Here is an 18,485-nt window from a genome sequence, read left to right as displayed (position 1 = left end):
GGGAATAATGTGGAAGTGAACTCCTCAGGAACATGTCTTATACTAAGATAATATATTGGCTATGGAAAAGAGTCTAAAATGAATGTTTTTGAAATATCAGTAATCATTTCTGGAAATGCAAAATGCATTTTCTAAAAAGAAATGAAATTAATTCTTCTACCACTTTCATCTTCATCTATATAGGTTCAGGTGGAAGGTCTAACAGGGAATATAAAGTTTGATCAGAATGGAAAGAGAATCAATTTTACAATAAACATCATGGAACTCAAAAGTACTGGTCCTCGGAAGGTAATTTGACTTGTCTTACAGTGTCTTTAAAGGTTTTACCATGCTAAGCAGTGGGTTAAGGTAGGTCATGAAACACTATAGATTAATTAAAGCATGAGTTGTGATAATATTTATTCATAGGTGTATTCTACAATGGTCTTGCAGAACAAAGTAAAAATACATATAATTTCTTTCTAACAAGTTGTTATTTCTGGTAAGTACTACATAAGAGTATTTTTCTTTCAGTTTTGTGGATTAAACTTTTTGCTTTCTGATTTGAATTGCTAAACGTGAGCCAGTAGTTGGGGAAATACGCTTCTGAATGACAAATGTAGAATACAGCTTTTCAGTGATATTTCTTTAAATGTGATTATCTTTCTGCTCTAATGCCAAACCTTTCAGGAAAAGCCAGTTTCTCATGTCTTCCTAATCTGGAGTATTTCATAACCCTTTCAGTCCTACAGTGTGTGATGTTGATACTAAAACCTGTTTATATGTGAATGAAAATGGTATACCTGTATTAGACAAATTAATGTGAACAAATTTCATTAATTCAATCTTGTTACTATTTGTTATAGTCTTTAACTACATAAATAGAAATATTTACACTAGTAAATCCATAGCTAAAATAGTTCTCTGTGAGCATAAATCAAGGGCATAGTAATAACATGCTTTAACTTTTCTATGAAAGTTCATATTCACTGTTATCTGTGCATCCTATAAACTCTCTTTAGATTGGATATTGGAGTGAAGTGGACAAAATGGTTGTGAATCCTCTTGATGGCCCTCTCGGAAATGAATCTTCAGGACTAGAGAATAAGACTATTATTGTCACCACTATTTTGGTAATTAACCTCATATTTTGCCAGAAGACAGTCTGTCCTACAGTGATTTGTTTCTCGTCGTTATGTTAGTTTAAATATACTGTCTTTTTATTATTTGAGGTTGTGACCTGTTACTTATTATGATACATAAATAAAATCTGGAAATTAAGGAAATGTACGTGATTCAGTATGTGGTTTTGTTCTGTAGAAGACAAATGGTCATTGATTGAACATCCTAGAAAGTTAAAATTTTTAGACCTGAAAATAGAAATGAGATACCTGCTTTCAAAGGAGAGAACTTTGTCTGAGAGGCAGAACCATAGTGTTAGTTTCAGAGAATGGATTTTGCCAAGCAGGAAAGAGACTGGTTCTTGTGCTTCAGAATTGTAGCTGCTATGGATTGGTGAAGTGTAAAAATAAAACATTAGAAGTTGTATTCTAGTTGTCTAGAAAGTAACGTTATGTACTGTCATAGAACAGCATTTTTCTGTAAGTTACACAGCTTCTTTATCAGTTTGGACAAGTCAACAGGCTAGCATAGGAATTTCGCAGGATGCAAGAATAGTTTGGTAACAACTGCACAAAGAGGAGATACGTTACTTTAATATGACTTATGACTCATCACCAGTTTTGCTGATCATAGAACTTTACTGCATAGTTATAGGTATCTTACCTATGGTTTGCGTAGTAACTCAATAAAGATATAGCCTGGAGAGCCTGAAGTGTTTTCCCAGGGAGAGATGTGGTTGTAAAATAGGAAGGAATTTTCTTGTATTAAGACAACAACAAAAGCAACTAAATACCTTTGCCTTCTTCCATCCAAACTGTGTGAGAGAAAGAAACTGATTTCGGAACTTACTCTTTCTTCTCTGAATGCATAACTCCTGTTAACATTCATGGTCATTATTAACATACTGCTGGGAATCACTATACCTGTAAGTATTGTTATTTGTATATGACTGGAGAATGCAGCTTTTAAATGTTATGGACATGTTACATTAGTAATTACCAGCTAACATATACGTGGTATGTATGATTCAAATGTTATCTTCTTTTTGTTTCACGTGTAAAAGGAAAAATTAATCTATGAAGTGCACAGCTCATACATCTGTGTCTTTACCAAGTAGCTAAGGCAAGTTCTTTCTGTGCAGGAGTCCCCGTACGTCATGATGAAGAAAAATCATGAAATGCTTGAAGGAAATGATCGATACGAGGGCTATTGTGTGGACTTAGCTACAGAAATTGCTAAACACTGTGGATTCAAATATAAGCTGACAATTGTTGGGGATGGCAAGTATGGGGCAAGGGATGCAGACACGAAAATCTGGAATGGGATGGTTGGAGAACTTGTTTATGGGGTAAGAAAATCTTTTATAATAAAGCCATTAAAGATGACTGATGGAAGAAGTGGGATTTGGTTTTGCTTTCTCTGTAGAGTAGAGGAAAATTATCTAATTCCTTTGATAGAGAATTAGTAACTTGAGTTGGCATGAAAAATTTTGAAAGTAAAGCATGGAATTAGATTTTAAAATGCAAATTAAATTGGGGAAAGTGAGTGCATATTTCATCCTTCTGACCAGGTGAAAGGCAAAGTACTTTGCTAACACTTTTAAATGTCATAGACTTTTAAAAGGGCATGTGTAAAAAGAGAAGCTTGGAATATGCCAACCATATGGTTATATGTATTTCAGTAAAAAGAGTTTCAACTAAAACTTTCTGAAATTCTCCATAGGACATTCTTGGTGAAATGAATGTTGCTGGTGTCTCTGCTGTCCTATTTTCCATTTATGAAATGCAATAGAAACTAAACCATTCTTTGCTCTGATCATTGTATTAGCTATTATTTGCTTTATTCTTCCTTTACAGAAAGCCGATATTGCAATCGCTCCATTAACTATAACATTGGTGAGAGAAGAGGTGATTGACTTCTCAAAGCCCTTTATGAGCCTGGGGATATCAATAATGATCAAGAAGCCTCAGAAGTCCAAGCCAGGAGTGTTTTCATTTCTTGATCCATTAGCGTATGAAATCTGGATGTGCATTGTTTTTGCCTACATTGGGGTCAGTGTAGTTTTATTCCTGGTCAGCAGATTTAGCCCATACGAGTGGCACACTGAGGAGTTTGAAGATGGAAGAGAAACGCAAACTAATGAATCAACTAATGAATTTGGGATATTTAATAGTCTTTGGTTTTCCCTGGGTGCCTTTATGCAGCAAGGATGCGATATTTCGCCAAGGTTGGTTACTCGCCCATTTTAACTTTGTGCATTTTTGGTCTCAGCCGTCTCAGCCCGAGGAGGTTCATGGTGCATATATTTTCACTCTTGGAAAGAAATTAATTAATATGCCTTTTCCCTCCCTAAAATCACAAAAGTCCTTGAAATAAAAGCAGTTGTCTGTGACATAGGGTCATGATGTATTTAATTGATACTGTCTTAACATCGATCATACATTTGCTAAGTGAAGTTATATACACCATGCAGAGACTGTAAAATGCATAAGGTTCAAGTCATTCCATGCCTTCTTGGAGGGGTACCGTGTTTTTGCTGCATATTCCCATTTTACAGTTGACAGTGCATATGGTTCACAACAACTGTAATGGGAAAAAAGGGTAACATACCAGTCACGAACTACACAGGCAGCACTTTCCCTCTAAAACTCACTACATATCATAACATAGTTATTAACCCACTGTTTTCCTACTGGAGAGTCTTGAACTGAAATAAGTCATGTGATGGCTCTAGTTCCATGTGAATAGTTGCAAAACACTGATGTTTTTCCATGGCCTAGTTTTAGAAAAGTCACAAAGGATATTGCTAAAATGAATTTGAAGGTCTAGTTTATAAATGCTTAATTCCTCATGGATTTTCACCTACTTCTATTAAGGACAACTGTAAAGCACTTAAGTTAATTCCTCTGCAGCTCATTAAATATTCTATTTTCCTTGTGCACAAGTGGTTCTAGCCTTGATTCAGCAACGTGGTAAGTAGGTAGGTAAATAACTACTTGCTGCTTGAAGGAACTATAGTGACCAGTGAAACAGAGCAACTGGGTTTAAGGAAGTCAAATCAGAAGAGCTACCTAATTATACTAAGCAATTTAACTTTCTTCTAAACATCCTAAAGTAAGACAGGGAACAGGTCAATTTCTAGAGAGTCTAGTGGCTAGTGTGCAAAATAAATCACACCAAGGGAGTATTTCTTAGATATAAGTTGTGCATCCCAAAAGGCAACAGCGGGTTTTCAAGTTGTTCTACTGTGGAAATAGCAGAGCATTTATTGTGTGAGAACTTAGCAATTCTGTGTAAAGGCTGACATATCACAATGAAATATGCCAGCCTTTATGATGAAAGATAGGACAGATTTGGCATATAACACCATAAGAATTGTATACAAGAAATGACACAGTGAAGAGAGAGACAATCATTTCAGGCCATGAGAAGCTGTGTTAATTCCAGTCCTTTGGGGTTTTTGTATTGACTACACTCTTCACAGGTTTAGTTGTCTGCAAAGTCCTCTATTAGCTACAAAATTATTTTTATTGAATCAAGGCCATAGTAGAATAATGATCTTTTTTGTTATTATTATTTTACTGGCTATTAAAGCATGACAGTTGCTGTGCGTGATTTGATAACTTTTGAAAGGTGATGTAAGAATAATGCTAGTAAATGGTCATCATAAAAGGTGCATGAAACTATAATCATTTTGGTTTCATTTAGTTTCACTGAGGTGTTTAACAGCACTTTATTTCATTACAAACATATTTTTGAGGAAAGCGGTTAGTTTGTATATTATCTGTTTATTATAAAAATAGAAAAGGGCTGAAAACACCTCAGTTATTTTTGTTCTTGCACCAAAACCATCACTATGGAATTTGAACTCTCTGCAAATGAATTAGAGCAGATATGAAAAGGAATCTCTTCAGACATCAGCAAAATGTCTTTGTGAAGTTAAGTTTTGCACTATTGCAACTATCATTTCTCTAATAAAAGTGACAACCACTGTAAGAATTGTAGAGTAGACAAGTAACTAGGGCTTTCTGACTCTGAAATAAAAAGTGGTGCTCAGTAAGACTGGACCACCTGGAAAGTGGCCTGCAGTAGCAGTCCCCATGTTGCCTTGTAGCACAGAAACAATAGGAGAGGATAGGATAGTGATATAATAATGATAACTTAGCAAAGTTTTCCTCATCTTTTTTGAGATGTGAGCATACTCTCAGTACTGCCATGTAATACCTTTGTAAGTATAAAGTGTAGTGGACAAATTTAGCTAATTGTGCACAGAAATTGTTATTTTAGTATTTAATGATCTGATTAATGAGGTGCTTGTACAATTGTATGTTCATACTGGCGTATAATTATCAATCTTTAGAAACTTTTTGAAATGTACATAAAAAAATAAATTATTTATTTAACTGGGACAGACCTTATGGGAAAATTTTGAACACAAATGAGACTCAAAACAATTTTACTTATAAAATGTCATGTGGGAGCATAATGTCCAGATTGGCATTGAGCTTATTCTTTTTTTACAAAGTCGGTAGAGACTTTGTTTGCTGACAGATCATGGGCTTTTGAATATTACTATAATTTATAGCAGATGTCATCAATGCAATATAAAGTGCTATAAAATCAGCAGTTATTAAATACATATTGTCAAAGATTTTACCTTGCAAATATATATTTATCATATAATTAAATCTTTTAATTGTAGAATTATTTTGTGCTCAGATTACCTCCATGTCAAAGTAAGTATATAATATTTTTTCAAAGGTGGCAGAAGGCATATTTGCAGAATACATCTCAGTTTAGAAGAAACTTAAAATAATTTCTTTTCTATGGTCCTTTTTAATAACATATTCTGGACCTTATCTGACTTGATTTTCATGTAGTAGAGAGTGAATTCGTGAGTCCGTTGTGACATAGAATAAGTCTTTTCACGTCTGGATTATCACAGAGATTTTTTACAATAGCAATTAGTAAAAATTATTTGTCCAGAGTTGGTTCTGTTTACTTTGTTCCCAGTTTAATAAATCAGCTTTACATAACTATCATGTTTTAATGTGGAGAGAGAGAGAGAGAGTTATATCTATCTATATATCTATATAAATATTTTGTCAGAATTAGTTTGAAATCTCATTCACAATACAGCAGGTTGGGTAAGTGATGTGTAATTTGTTTACTTAATAGATAGAGGAGACATATCAAGACATACCTAAGCTACTTCAGTGCCTTAGTACTAGACTTTCAACTACATGCACATTTCTGCCAAATAATTAAGGACATCTCCAAAGGTTATGTACTCCTTCCTATAATGTCTTGTTTGGAAACAAAGTAGTAAGTAATTTCAAAGTTTAAAGGATCATTAAAAAAAAGTCAAGTTTGACAATAATGGCAGTATCAATAATTCTCTTCTGTTAGTTTTCTAGTATTGAAAATCATTGAATTTCTCTAGTTGTGTGCTCTATACTGTTTCATATATTTTCTTGAGTTCTCTTTTCTTCTCTCTTCTTGAGCAGGAGATGCAAAACAAAGATCCATAAGAGCCCACCTGCTGCAGTTAAAAACATCAGATTATTTTAAAATATTAAACTTTCTTCACCATTTTTCTGTATTATCACTGATTGTTTCATTTCCAGTCCTCAGTTTGTTAAATGCTTGTATCTTTCAAAAGTTGTGTGCACTTTTTAGTTTATGGATATTCCCTGGGCCAGTTTTTATTGCAAATAATGCTATTTGTTTCTCAGTATAGATTTTCCACAGCAGCATAAGCCATTGTTTTGTGGAAATCAGTCTTTGTCTGAATGTCTTAGGAAAATAAGCAAGCTAAAGGCACTTAATTTTTAAGTGCATACTGGTTTATCTGAAAGCACTGTTTCACTGATTTTGTTTGATCCTCTTCATAATGTCACACAAATTCACTTCAGAGGGAGCAACAAGCTTGTGTTAAATATAGCAGATTACGATGGGAGCAGTTTCCTTTCAGGATGTGTTCAGGACTTTGAAGAACTGGATCACTAAATTCTCCCTAAAGTAAATTCTGGAGTCCTGATTTCAGCAAAGTCCAGGAGATATAGCGGAGTATGCATTGATTCCCATCTGATTAGCATGCAGAGCTGCACTATGAGATAGCCTGAAATGCTTCCCTATAGTATAATGCATCATTTGCATAAAACTGATAACATGTGTTCCTTTTTAGGACTTTCATTTCACTTTACAAATCCATTTCATACTTGTTATTAGATCCCTGTCTGGGCGCATTGTTGGAGGTGTGTGGTGGTTCTTTACCCTCATCATAATCTCATCCTACACGGCTAACTTAGCTGCCTTCCTGACGGTTGAGAGGATGGTGTCTCCCATTGAAAGTGCAGAGGATCTTTCCAAGCAAACAGAAATTGCTTATGGGACATTAGATTCTGGCTCCACTAAAGAGTTTTTTAGGGTAAGAATTTCTATTTTTTAGATTTCTTTTTTGGTTTAAATAGGTCTTCACTCATGTAAATGTGTTTTCCCTAGGCTTTATTAAAAGGTTGCTATAAAAATGTGATATGTGCAGCCTAACTCACAAGTATAAGTGGTTTTGTTTAGCCATCATCCTTACATTTTATTATCTATATATAAATATAAGGGTCATGTTATAAATATGCAAGGCAAAAGTGGCTGCAAGGTATTACCTAAAAACTATTCCACTGCAAAGTAAAAAACAAGATATGTTCGGAGAAGGGAGTTGATGTTGTTCATCTAAGCTGTAAGACAGGAGCTAATGATTATAAACAAGGCTGTTTAATATCTGTGCTATATTTTAGGTAGTGAATAGGGACATAGGAAGGTGCACAGTCATGTTTTAATATCTGTTTCACATGATTTTTCAAGCTTGCAGATGGGGAATGGGATACAACCCTGTTGGCTGCTGTAATAAATCCATGCCTGCTTTTGAAAACAGTTACTATTTGTATTTGCACTACAGTAACGCCTTGGAAGCCTGTCAGTCCTCACCTTCTACCTCTGTGTATTTCAGTTTTAAAAATGCATGAGACTTCCAATGTGTGAGTCTCAGGCTGCCCTTGAGACACCAGCTAACATGGTGAAATCCATCCAGCAAATGAGTGAGACACTACGGCTGCTGGGAAAAACACCGTGACTGTTTTGCCTTGTCTGTGTGCTGTGTGTGTCTCTCTCCCTGTAAGATGGAAGCGGATCTGACATGCTACAAACACGAGAAACCTGTTGTTTTCATGTTTCTCAACAAAACGTATTTTAAAATAGTTATAAACATTACGTTTACATTTCAAACATAGCCTGCCATGAAAGTGAAATGAAACAAGTTCTCACAAATTTTTTTTTATGTACTGTATAGTTAGAGCAGTAGCTGCGAGATTATGGTTTTCACTGGATACTGTAATGCATACTTAGCGGGTAATGTCCTAAATAGGAACCATACTTGTTTCAACTGTAGAAAAGCCTTATTTTCTAATTTTGATGATAGGTCCAGTAATAAGACCTGCTGATGATTGCGTTCCTGTTGGCTAAACCAAAACTAACATCAGGTGTGTAAGCTAGTAAAAATGAGATCTGGTTTGTGCTAAGTGTTTAGAAGCATTTAGAAGCATACAAGCACGTTTCTGGTTTTGTGAGCATAAACCTTTTAGATCACGGCTATACTGGGGATTAAATGTGAACTAACAGTAGGTCAGTTCTTTTGAATAGTTTCTCTTTAGAGGTTTTTAGGCTTTTGAGGTTCTTAGGCAAAAAACATTTGTACATGCATACATCAGTATGTAGGTTTTGTGCTCCTAGCACATACATACATCTTTCCAATTACACTTTTACACAACTAGTGTTTCTGGTGATTACTTGAGCATTAATAACATATTTTTTGTAAAAATCAGATGGAGGCTTTGTGAGGGCATATTCTTCACCTTTTGCTAAGTTAGCTTTGGCTCTGCACAAACAAAGCTATAATGATCTCTGGAAGTTTCTTCTCAGCAATTTCTATCACAAACAAGTTGGTGCACTGTGTGTAATGCAACTTCTTCGCCTGATGGCTCTATCTACTATTTGCTAAAAATCACTTAAACTTGCCCAGTTATTTTTCAAGAAATAACAGCTGTCAGAATTTCTTTCTAGGAGACCTGAAACTCAAGTTTCAAGAATGAAACTCTCTCTGCTGAAGGCAACGTGCAGGCAGTCTCTAGCACTAAGGAGACTAAGATTTCATCCAGAGTATTTCTGTATGGTGACTGGATTGGAGTGGAGGTGTGATTTTTAGATGACCTGAAATTAGGACTCAAATTCTTTGAACAGCTGAAAACAACTTGGGTATTTTTCTAGCAGCAAGCCAAAATGGACTGGCTTTTTCTCTGTCACTGTCATGAATGAAAAGAAACATTTGGGTTTTTTTCACAGTTAGTCTGTTTTCTTTTCAAGAAGTGGCATTATTTGCGAGTTTGTTTTCTATTGTTGGAATGTATGCTGGACCTAAATCTTCAGTAGTAGAGCCCTAATTCCTGGAACAGCACAAAATGAGGGATTGTTATATACTGGCGATAAAAACAGTAAGCTGAATATTCTTTGCTACTGAAACATGTTTTCTGATAATACTTTACATAAATGAAAAAGAGATGTTTCTCAGCATTTTCCAAGAAGGAATTCTCAGCAATAAGCTAGATGGTGAAAGTTAGCTGAAAAATCCTATCCTGAATCGCTGAATATGCGTATGCGATGTTAATTGAAAGAGGTGGGTTCAAGTCTTTGTCCAGCTTCTATGACTGTGTAAATGACATGAACTCATTGAGATGTTACGTTAGCCTGGGTATGTGAAGGATGTCACATTAGCTTGTTTTCTGTTTTGTTTTAGGCTTATAGTCTTTCAGCCACCTACAGTAGGTACATACTAGTTCATGTCTGCAATGACTGTGGCTTCAGTGGCTACCATGGTGAATAGAGTAGTCCAGATATAGGTTAGAGAAACCCAGGTAGAGGAAAGATAGTGGCTCACCACACACCCTGCAGACAGTATCAGAGTAGGCGTACAAGCTCGTCCGTATCACTTGACTTGGAGATAATAGCCTTGGCGCTCATGACAAAAGATGTATTGCCTTTGCACTTCACCCTGTTTTAGGTACATACTCCCTAGCTTGAACAGTAGTACCGACTAGTAGGAGATATTCTTGTCAACAGTGAGTAGAGCATTGGTTGGCACTGAATTAAGAAACATAACTGAGAAAAAGGGATGAAAAGGCATTGTACTCTAGTGTTCCTACTGCTGCTTTAAGATGAGAAGCAGAAGCTTGGTACATCCTGCATAGAAAATATCAGTGCAGAAATAATGGGTTTAACAGTATTTTAAAAAGAAAAAAAGAAGAAAAAGGTAATGACAGAGCTTTGCTGAGCAGTAAACATCAGCAGAAACTATTACTTCTTAGTAATAATGCTATAGATACCTGATGGATTTGCCATTGAAGAAAAATTGTGTATCTCGATTATATATTTGTAAATATCAAAATGTGTAGTAGTTTTCCTCAGGAGATCTCAAAGTTGCTACTAGCAGAATTGCAAGTACGATCCAAGTCTTCAGAGTTCTGTTTCACTGATTTGGGATACTTACCACTTCTGATGCTTACTTGCGCCTCTGTCTTAGGGATAGTGCTTTTAGAGTTCTTAGTGCAACTGAAAGACTAAACAAAGATAGATGATAGTGCATTGCTGTTGCATTTTCTCTTGGGTTTACAACCTGAAATAATGGGCAAAACATTGAAGAAAATGTGCGTGGCTGTGGTTTTCCAGAAGTGCATCATTTTTCTCAAATCAGGAGTGGATTGTAGTGGGGAGAATGTGAATAGGACTGCAAGCACAGCTTGGAAGATCCAGGAGTCATTTCAGTTGATCTTGTACAGGCACAGCATCTCTGTAATTGTCAGATCACACATGCTACTTGATGGAGTGGTAAATGGTGGGGCAGTGGAATTTCATGACTCTGGTACGTACTATTGACACTATCCACAGTCACACAGTATTTTTACCCTCAGTGATTTATCAGCAGCTGCTGTAAATGCAGTTGATGGCATGCATTAGCCAAGACACATAGTTGAACTTTGGAGGGAAAAAAATGTCAACTAACCCAAGAAGACAGACTACTGCTCACCTAACACTGCAGAAATTAATTTTAAAGCATTGTGTCTATGCATTAACTCCTGAAGTTGCCTTTCTTACTTTCATGGGCCACGGCACTGGAAGAAAGAAACAAAGTACAACTGCGTAAGTATGCAAGCTTAACATTCACTGGAACATTTCCATACTTTCCACCTGCTTGAAGGCATATTGACAATTAATATCAAAGTGAAACAAAGAGAACAAAAGCTAATTAGTTTTAAAATTCAATCATGTTTTTGCTATTCTGTTCATGAAAAATATGTACAAACCTGATAGACAAATTAAATCAATCATGCTACCTTTTGTTCCACTTTAAAAGATGAATTGTAACTTGTCCCATGTGTAAGGTAAGAAGGCATCTCAAAAAGAAAAAATTATGTGCAGAGCAAAAATTAGACTAATTTACATTGTCTCTGTCTGCATTAGTTTTTATTGAAAATCTTTTTATATGTATCTATTTTTGAACCAACAGCGTGACATGAACAGACCAATCTGTTTTGTTCTAATTGTTCTGGTGGCCTTTAAGAGTAGATCCTCTGCCAAAGAAAAGCAAGCAGAACTGCTCCATAACAAAGAAGTATTCTTTAGCTTTCACTGAAAAGACTATGCAAGAGTTGCTTATTCTTGCTTAAGAGGCAAGAGTTCCGGAATGAAAAGTTGGGCATGGGAAAAATTCCGGAAGGATGATAATCCTTGCTGTCTTATAAAGAAGTCCTCTTCTGCAGTGAAAAGCCAGCAACAAACATACGAAGAGCTGACAAGACCCCTTGAGTCATTTCTTCTGCAAAAGTGTTGTCCGTTGGGAGGCAAAGAAAATTTGGCCTGAAGATTAGTAGTATTGTCTTTTCTGAGGATCTTCAACATGGTCCTGTGCCTCTAGATTTATGAGTGCTTTGAAATATTTTTTTAATTTATAAAGGTATTTAAATTGATGATTGTATTACAAGAGGTTATGCAAAAAGAGAGAAAGCATACAGCAGTCTGTCTATGAATCTCAGTCTGTCTTTAGGCTCATCAAGACATTCAAGCTTCTAAAAAAACCCCACAGGAAGTATCTAAAACCGGTGAGAAGAGAAGAAACACTCTAATTTTTTAAAATTGAATTGAGGTAAAAAATTATAAATCATACCTTGGACTCAATTTATGAAGTTTGATATGTAGAAGAATTATACAACATATGTTTCCAGAGTTAAATTTTGACTAGCTCCACAAAAGCCTTTGAGAGGCGAAGGAGACAAAAGACTCCGTTATGAAAACTCTAACTTTTACCATGGACCCTACTCAGTACCTTAAGAGGCAGGAGCTATAGGACTGGCATTTCATGAATCAGTGAAGGAGATATGATTAGAGAGTATGGGTTTGGCTTTTTAAGTTTGACAGAAAAAAAAGGTATGTAGCTGAAATGCTGAGGAGAGGTAGATCTGAGCACTGAGATAATGGAAAGACTGCCCTTTGCATTCCCATCCTTTTTTGTGGTCTAGAGGGTTCAAGTGATTAATTTTCAGTTGTTTTCTTGTTTTTTGAGGTCCTTACATCTGGGCAACACACAAAAGAATTGATTAGGCCATTGCAAAAGTCATTTTAGAAGAAAGAATGTAGTAATCAACATCCTTTTTTTTCCTCAGAGCATCTCTGTTATTTTCCAGGTTTCATTTTTTTCTCTCTCCGCATTACCCCATTTGACAGACATTACTGTCTTTTGTAGACAGTTCAATGAGCCTAGTGACCAAAACACTGCGGTGATTCAGAAATCTTGTTACATATATTACTCAGAAAGCTTAATTTCAAATTAGTATTTGCATAATATGTATTAAAAATAAAATTTAGTCCTTTCTAATTGAATTTTCCTTCCTTGTTTGTAAGGACAAATTGTGTCTGATGAAAGAATCATATTATTCCTTGATCTTTTCTTCAAAGTTTTCATCAAGTTTTCTTAGATGTTCTAATCAAAGTATCCTGTGTGGTAGGTAATTTTGTGCTGGGCCCAAATGAATTTGCTGCAGTACAGTTTGAAGATTCTCCAGTATTGCGTAATTTATTTTTAAATTAATACACTCTAAAATAAGTATACATGAGTATAAGTTCTGTTTGCACTGCTCCTAGGGGCAGATCATTCCATAATACCACTCTTGTTATGGTTAGAAATGTTCTTTTATTTTCTGGCCTAAGTGTATTTATAACTAGTTTATCCTCAGTTGTTACAGTACATTAATAATTACCACATAGTTGGTTTTTTTTTCTTAGTGTTTATTTTCCTGATGCATTAATACAGAGAAAGTATGTTTTTTTCTAAGCTTTCATTTCTGTCAACAAAACTATATTTATTCTTGATTTCCAAGCAAGGCATTTTGATGCCCAGTCATCTAATAGCTCTTCTGTGTGTGTGTCTGTCTGTCGTAGTTTGAATTAATTGTTCCTGAACGTGTGTGAACAGAAGTGTACACTGTATGCCATCTGAGATCTCAGCAATGCTTTGTATGAAGGCATTAGTATTTCTTTTTCTTTTTCTCCCAATTGTGTCACAGTGTTTGCTGGTAATCATTTTGATCCTAGTGATAGATTAGCCTTTCTTGTCTTCTGTTTTTATCCAACTGAAGGTCTTCCATTTTGTTGCAGTTATTCTTGTTGGTCCCAAAATGCTGGACCATGCTTTTGAACTAGAAAGTTTAATTTCATTTCTATCATTCTAGTGCTCAGAATTTTCCACTTCTCATATATAACAAACAAATAATTTCCCATTGTCTGGCTTGATGTGTTTTGATATCCCAATTTCCTTTCCTACAAATGCTAATAATTTTTGTATTCAAATGTTTTCACTCTAAAATGTCATCTGAAGTTGTGTATGCCATCCAGTACTTGAGACCAAAAGAGCTGCAGTTGCTTTGAATGCTTTTTTGTTCGTGTTAAGTCCAGCCAGTATGTTTATCATTTTAGACTCTGGTAATAGCACCTGTAGTTCACTACAGAATCTGTGATTGCTTGAGAAAGTGCTTTTGTGTTTTGGGATTTAGGTTATCCTCCCTCTCCCAGTATGGGTGCAATGAGCTATTTGTGTTTTGCATCCATCTTGTTTTGATCATTTCTATTTCTGTACCCTCATTCCTATTACTTATTCTTCCTTTACGTTAATCTCATCAAAAACAAAGCTAAAGTATACATTTAGATTATGGTCATATGCGTGGATTGTCTCTGTTCTCTGTGTTTCTCCCCACCACACCACAGATACACTTTTCCTTTCTCCCATTCTTTTTCACTTGTGAGGTTTGAAAACCTGCTGCCGTTTGCTTTTTTTTTTCAGTTCAGTTCATACTACATACTGTTTCCTTTATGTTCTCAGGTTTCCCCTGATGAAATCTGTATGAAAGCTGTAGTAGTAGATACTGCAACATGGCTGTAGAACAGCTGTCCCTGTATCAGTAGGTTTATTGCACTAAAGTTAGCTCTAGGAGTGACAGTGGATTTTCGTTGTGACTAGCACGTCAAAAAGAACAGAAGGATTTTGGTCATCACTGTAGAAATTAGTTTGTGTGACATTCACCTGAGTTTTTCATGACATTAAATTGAAATAGTCTGCTTTGATTTTATGAATATGCTGAATGATGTGGAGATGTTTAGATTCTGTTGAAACTGAAATTACTAAGTCTCCGAGGAGGGGTCATTTCAGCAAGTATTTTAACAGCAGTTAAATGGTCTTGAAACTTTTAACACTAACATCCCTTTATAAGACAAGCCTTCTTGAACACTGAGCTCATTAAATCACATGAAGAATATGATGACAACATAAGGTCCTTGTCTTGCACATTCATAGTGTCTTCTCATGTCTGGCTTCTCAGAGAAAATTATTTTAAGTAGGCTTTTGAGGAATAAGTTCCTGAGAGAGATTGGTTTACAATTTTTACTAATAAGACCAAATATATTAAAAGTATTTTAAGTAGCTCAATTAAGTAATGAAACTGGAAAGCCGTAAAACTGCATCTTAAGAACATGTAATGAATTTTTACCAGTACTGAATAAAATTGTCAATATATTACAAAATTTAGACCTTTCATTTAATTTAAGTATTCACCCAGTATAAACAAGTTTAAGTATTTTAAAGTACTTAATCTTGAGTTATTTAAAGAGTGAGAAACTAGCTTTGTCCTTTTCTCTGTTTTTTGGATGTATGAATAATTGATTGACTGTGTAAATTGGCAAGATTCATTTGTTACACTTTCTAGCTACTGGTGACAATACCAGTTCATGTCCTTTTATTCAGTATGGAAGGTCAACAAGATAGTTACACAAACCATATTTGAGAATTAAAGTTCTGCTCCTGCAGTACAAGATCATCGTCTAGTAGAATGTTGTAGTCTGAGGAACTATTTCTATCAATGACAATACTAATTACGGCACCCCATTTTAAGCATAATAGGTCTTTGAATGACGAAATGGAAAAGTTATCTGATGACCCACAAAATACAGTTAATTAATTTGATAAAGCTTTGCATAATTTAATTTCCTAATGAGTTTCTTAATGAAGGCAGTATTTTACATTTAGATGGAACGTGTACTTTGTAATAATAATAATAATTTTCATAGTCATGATGCCCAGTGGTGACATATTAAAAAAAAAAAAGTGGAGCATCTGGGGCATTTTTGTATCGGTTATTGTATTTTCATAGAAGTGGTAAATAGTGGGGAATATTAGGGTCCTGTACTGTCACATTGTTGTTGATTGTAGTACCAAAGTTATGATTAGCTTTTAACATTTCATATATACACTGAAGTGTCATCTTGCAATAGCAATGAACCACGGTAATTGAGAGCAGTGCGGACTATTTCCGTATTCTTGTAGTCAAATAATATAGCAATCTACAATGGTTCCATTGTTTGGGTCGCATGATAAAAAGTTGTGGGGTGTTTTTATGGAGCACTGCTGTCCTTTTAGATTTTTGGTGCCATAAAAGAAAGAGTATATAAGGAAGAGATGTGAAAGCCCAAGCTGCACACAGGGCATCCTCCATTCACAAGAAGTCTGTTTCCTCATGGTTTAGTCTGCTGTTGCTGATGACTGCATGCTTTTCCAAGTGCAGTTAAAGCAGATGAAGAAGATCGTTTGCATAGGAATAAAATACATGGTCAACTATAGCACTGGGCAGATTTAAATAAGAATGTAATGTGCTTTATTTTTTCCCCAGAATGTATTTGAATTAGGGTATATATTTGAATTGGGATAAGTGTACATGCTTTTTTTTAACTGTCAGATAATGTTGGCTTTATGAGTGAGTGGGTGAGTGTGAACAGAATGCTAGATGAAGGTCTCTTAACACTGCCCTTTTCTACATCCTTTAGCTCTACCTTTCAAATAAACGACAAATTCTGAAAACAAAATAATGAAGGAAATAAAATGACACAGTTCTGAAAACAGAATATATTACTAAATATATTGTGTACCAATATAAACAAAACCCTTAGAAGTCACAGGTATACCCTAGAGAGTGGCTCATTGCTGCTCTCATTTTTTATGAGTCTGGACTACGTCAAGGACTAGATAGAGATCAAGACTCTGAGCTGTATGAATTCCAACGTGATGTTTTTCAGTGTTCATGGCTGCAGAGGACTGTGCGGTCACGGCAAATTCCGAGTGCTATTTTCTGGTGACGTTTTTCAATACAGATTTTTATTTCCATGGTTGCTGGGTCAGGTATTCGTACATTCATTGATACGGCAAGGCCCCCGTGAGCCATCTAGTGGGAGGTTTCTTCTTAACGCTTGACCATTTGGGAAATCTGTTCCTTGCGCCTCTTCCCATTCAGCCGTCCAGCACCAGCCCCTCCGTCTGTCATGGAACTTGCCTCGTCCTTTCCACTTACCTGTTGTGATCAGATTTCTGTGAAGTGCCAATGGGAAATGAGGAGCTGCATTTTATTGAGGTTGAATGGCAAAAGCAGAACAGACCTTGCTAGACCTCTGTTGCTTGATATATGACAAAACCTGTAGAAAGTAATTTTAATAAACCAGGAAACAATGGAATAACAAAAGGCAGATAGGTCAGTTTATGAACCCGTTCATGACAGTTACCTAACTGGAATAAAGAATGCTTATTTATTTAGTATTTGCTTATTTGTACAAGAAGAAAATAATGTTTTAAGTGTCAGCATAACCTCTTCTTTTCTACAACATGGGATCCAAATGCCTTCTAAGGAAAGTTGTAGTGTCAGGCACCTGGATGTATCTTGTCTGCTTTGGGTTGAACTGAACCACGTAAGACAGCTCTAAGCCAACTTTAAGTTTCCCCCTTTATAAAGCAAACCTATGGTAATTCATGAAGTATCACTGTAACCATTTTTATAACACTGATGGAAGCTTGATGACCCTTGCTTAGTTTGCAGTGGTAAATCCCATGCAGCAAGCTGGATGTATGCTGCCAAATGAATGCTGACCTGTGGTAGGAATGGGATGGAGCATCTAGGTTTAATTAGAGAGTAAGTTTAGAAAATGACATTTCAGGGAAAACTGAGCTCCTTTATATGAGGCCGGGGACTTTCAAGTCCAAGCCTGAGTGGGCTAAGGAAGGAGGCGATTGAGCACCCCGCAGAGCTAAACACTGGTAGCGCTGCTTCCAGGGAAGTGAGGAACAGCAGCAGGACTTGGGAAACAGATGATAGAAAGCTATGCACTTAGGATTTAGACTTTCTTTATGATGGAGTCTCTCAGACATTAAATGGCCTGACAGACTTGCATCTGCAGGTGGGAGTCTTTTTCAGGCATGGAATGCCATTTGCTATCTGTTAGAGGCACTTGCCTCTATCTATGTATGTATCAGGTAAATTACAGGCAGAGCAAGTGCAATATGGGATTTTTGCTGATAGTTTATAGTACACAGTGATAGTTTACTTTGTGAACTAGCTTTTCAAAAATGGTGCAGTATACCATTTTTTAGGATTCCCCTAGTTTTTAAGATCATATTTTTTAGGATCTTAGATGGAACAAGAACAGTGCATGTGCAATATGGTAGATGTTCCAAGAATCTGAGAAACCCACTGTGCTTTCAGTGCACACTTATTTTTCTCAGTCATTCTGGTCATGCTGAGTATATCCAATCCATTGACATTAGTGGGTATACCGAGTATGTGTAGATCAACAGATCAGAATATGCAACAACTAATCTGCAAGGCAACTTTCAAAAAGCCAGCTGTGCCAATGTACATGTAGATTCTGGTAATAGTTGGAATATTTAGATGTTAGAAAACTTTCTGTGGTTC

The 18,485-nt window shown here is 35.8% G+C and overlaps 1 protein-coding gene across 3 annotated transcripts in view; it reads left to right on the top strand.

The window, feature by feature from the left end:
• Window positions 1-18,485, top strand: part of GRIA2 (glutamate ionotropic receptor AMPA type subunit 2) — a 95,781-nt gene that overhangs the window by 69,744 nt on the left and 7,552 nt on the right. For all 3 annotated transcript variants that reach the window (XM_087735591.1, XM_087735592.1, XM_087735593.1), the window contains exons 8-12: window positions 184-288; window positions 1,002-1,112; window positions 2,243-2,449; window positions 2,958-3,328; window positions 7,333-7,531. In XM_087735591.1, coding sequence (XP_087591717.1) covers window positions 184-288; window positions 1,002-1,112; window positions 2,243-2,449; window positions 2,958-3,328; window positions 7,333-7,531 — 993 coding nt within the window. The remainder of the gene's footprint in view (window positions 1-183; window positions 289-1,001; window positions 1,113-2,242; window positions 2,450-2,957; window positions 3,329-7,332; window positions 7,532-18,485) is intronic.

The sequence above is a fragment of the Nipponia nippon genome, unplaced genomic scaffold (assembly GCF_047370975.1).
Source record: "Nipponia nippon isolate SJK-2023a ecotype South Korea unplaced genomic scaffold, ASM4737097v1 scaffold_6, whole genome shotgun sequence".
Taxonomy (NCBI): Eukaryota; Metazoa; Chordata; class Aves; order Pelecaniformes; family Threskiornithidae; genus Nipponia; species Nipponia nippon.
The sequence above is the reverse complement of the archived record's forward strand: the minus strand, read 5'-3'. Positions and strand labels throughout refer to the sequence as shown.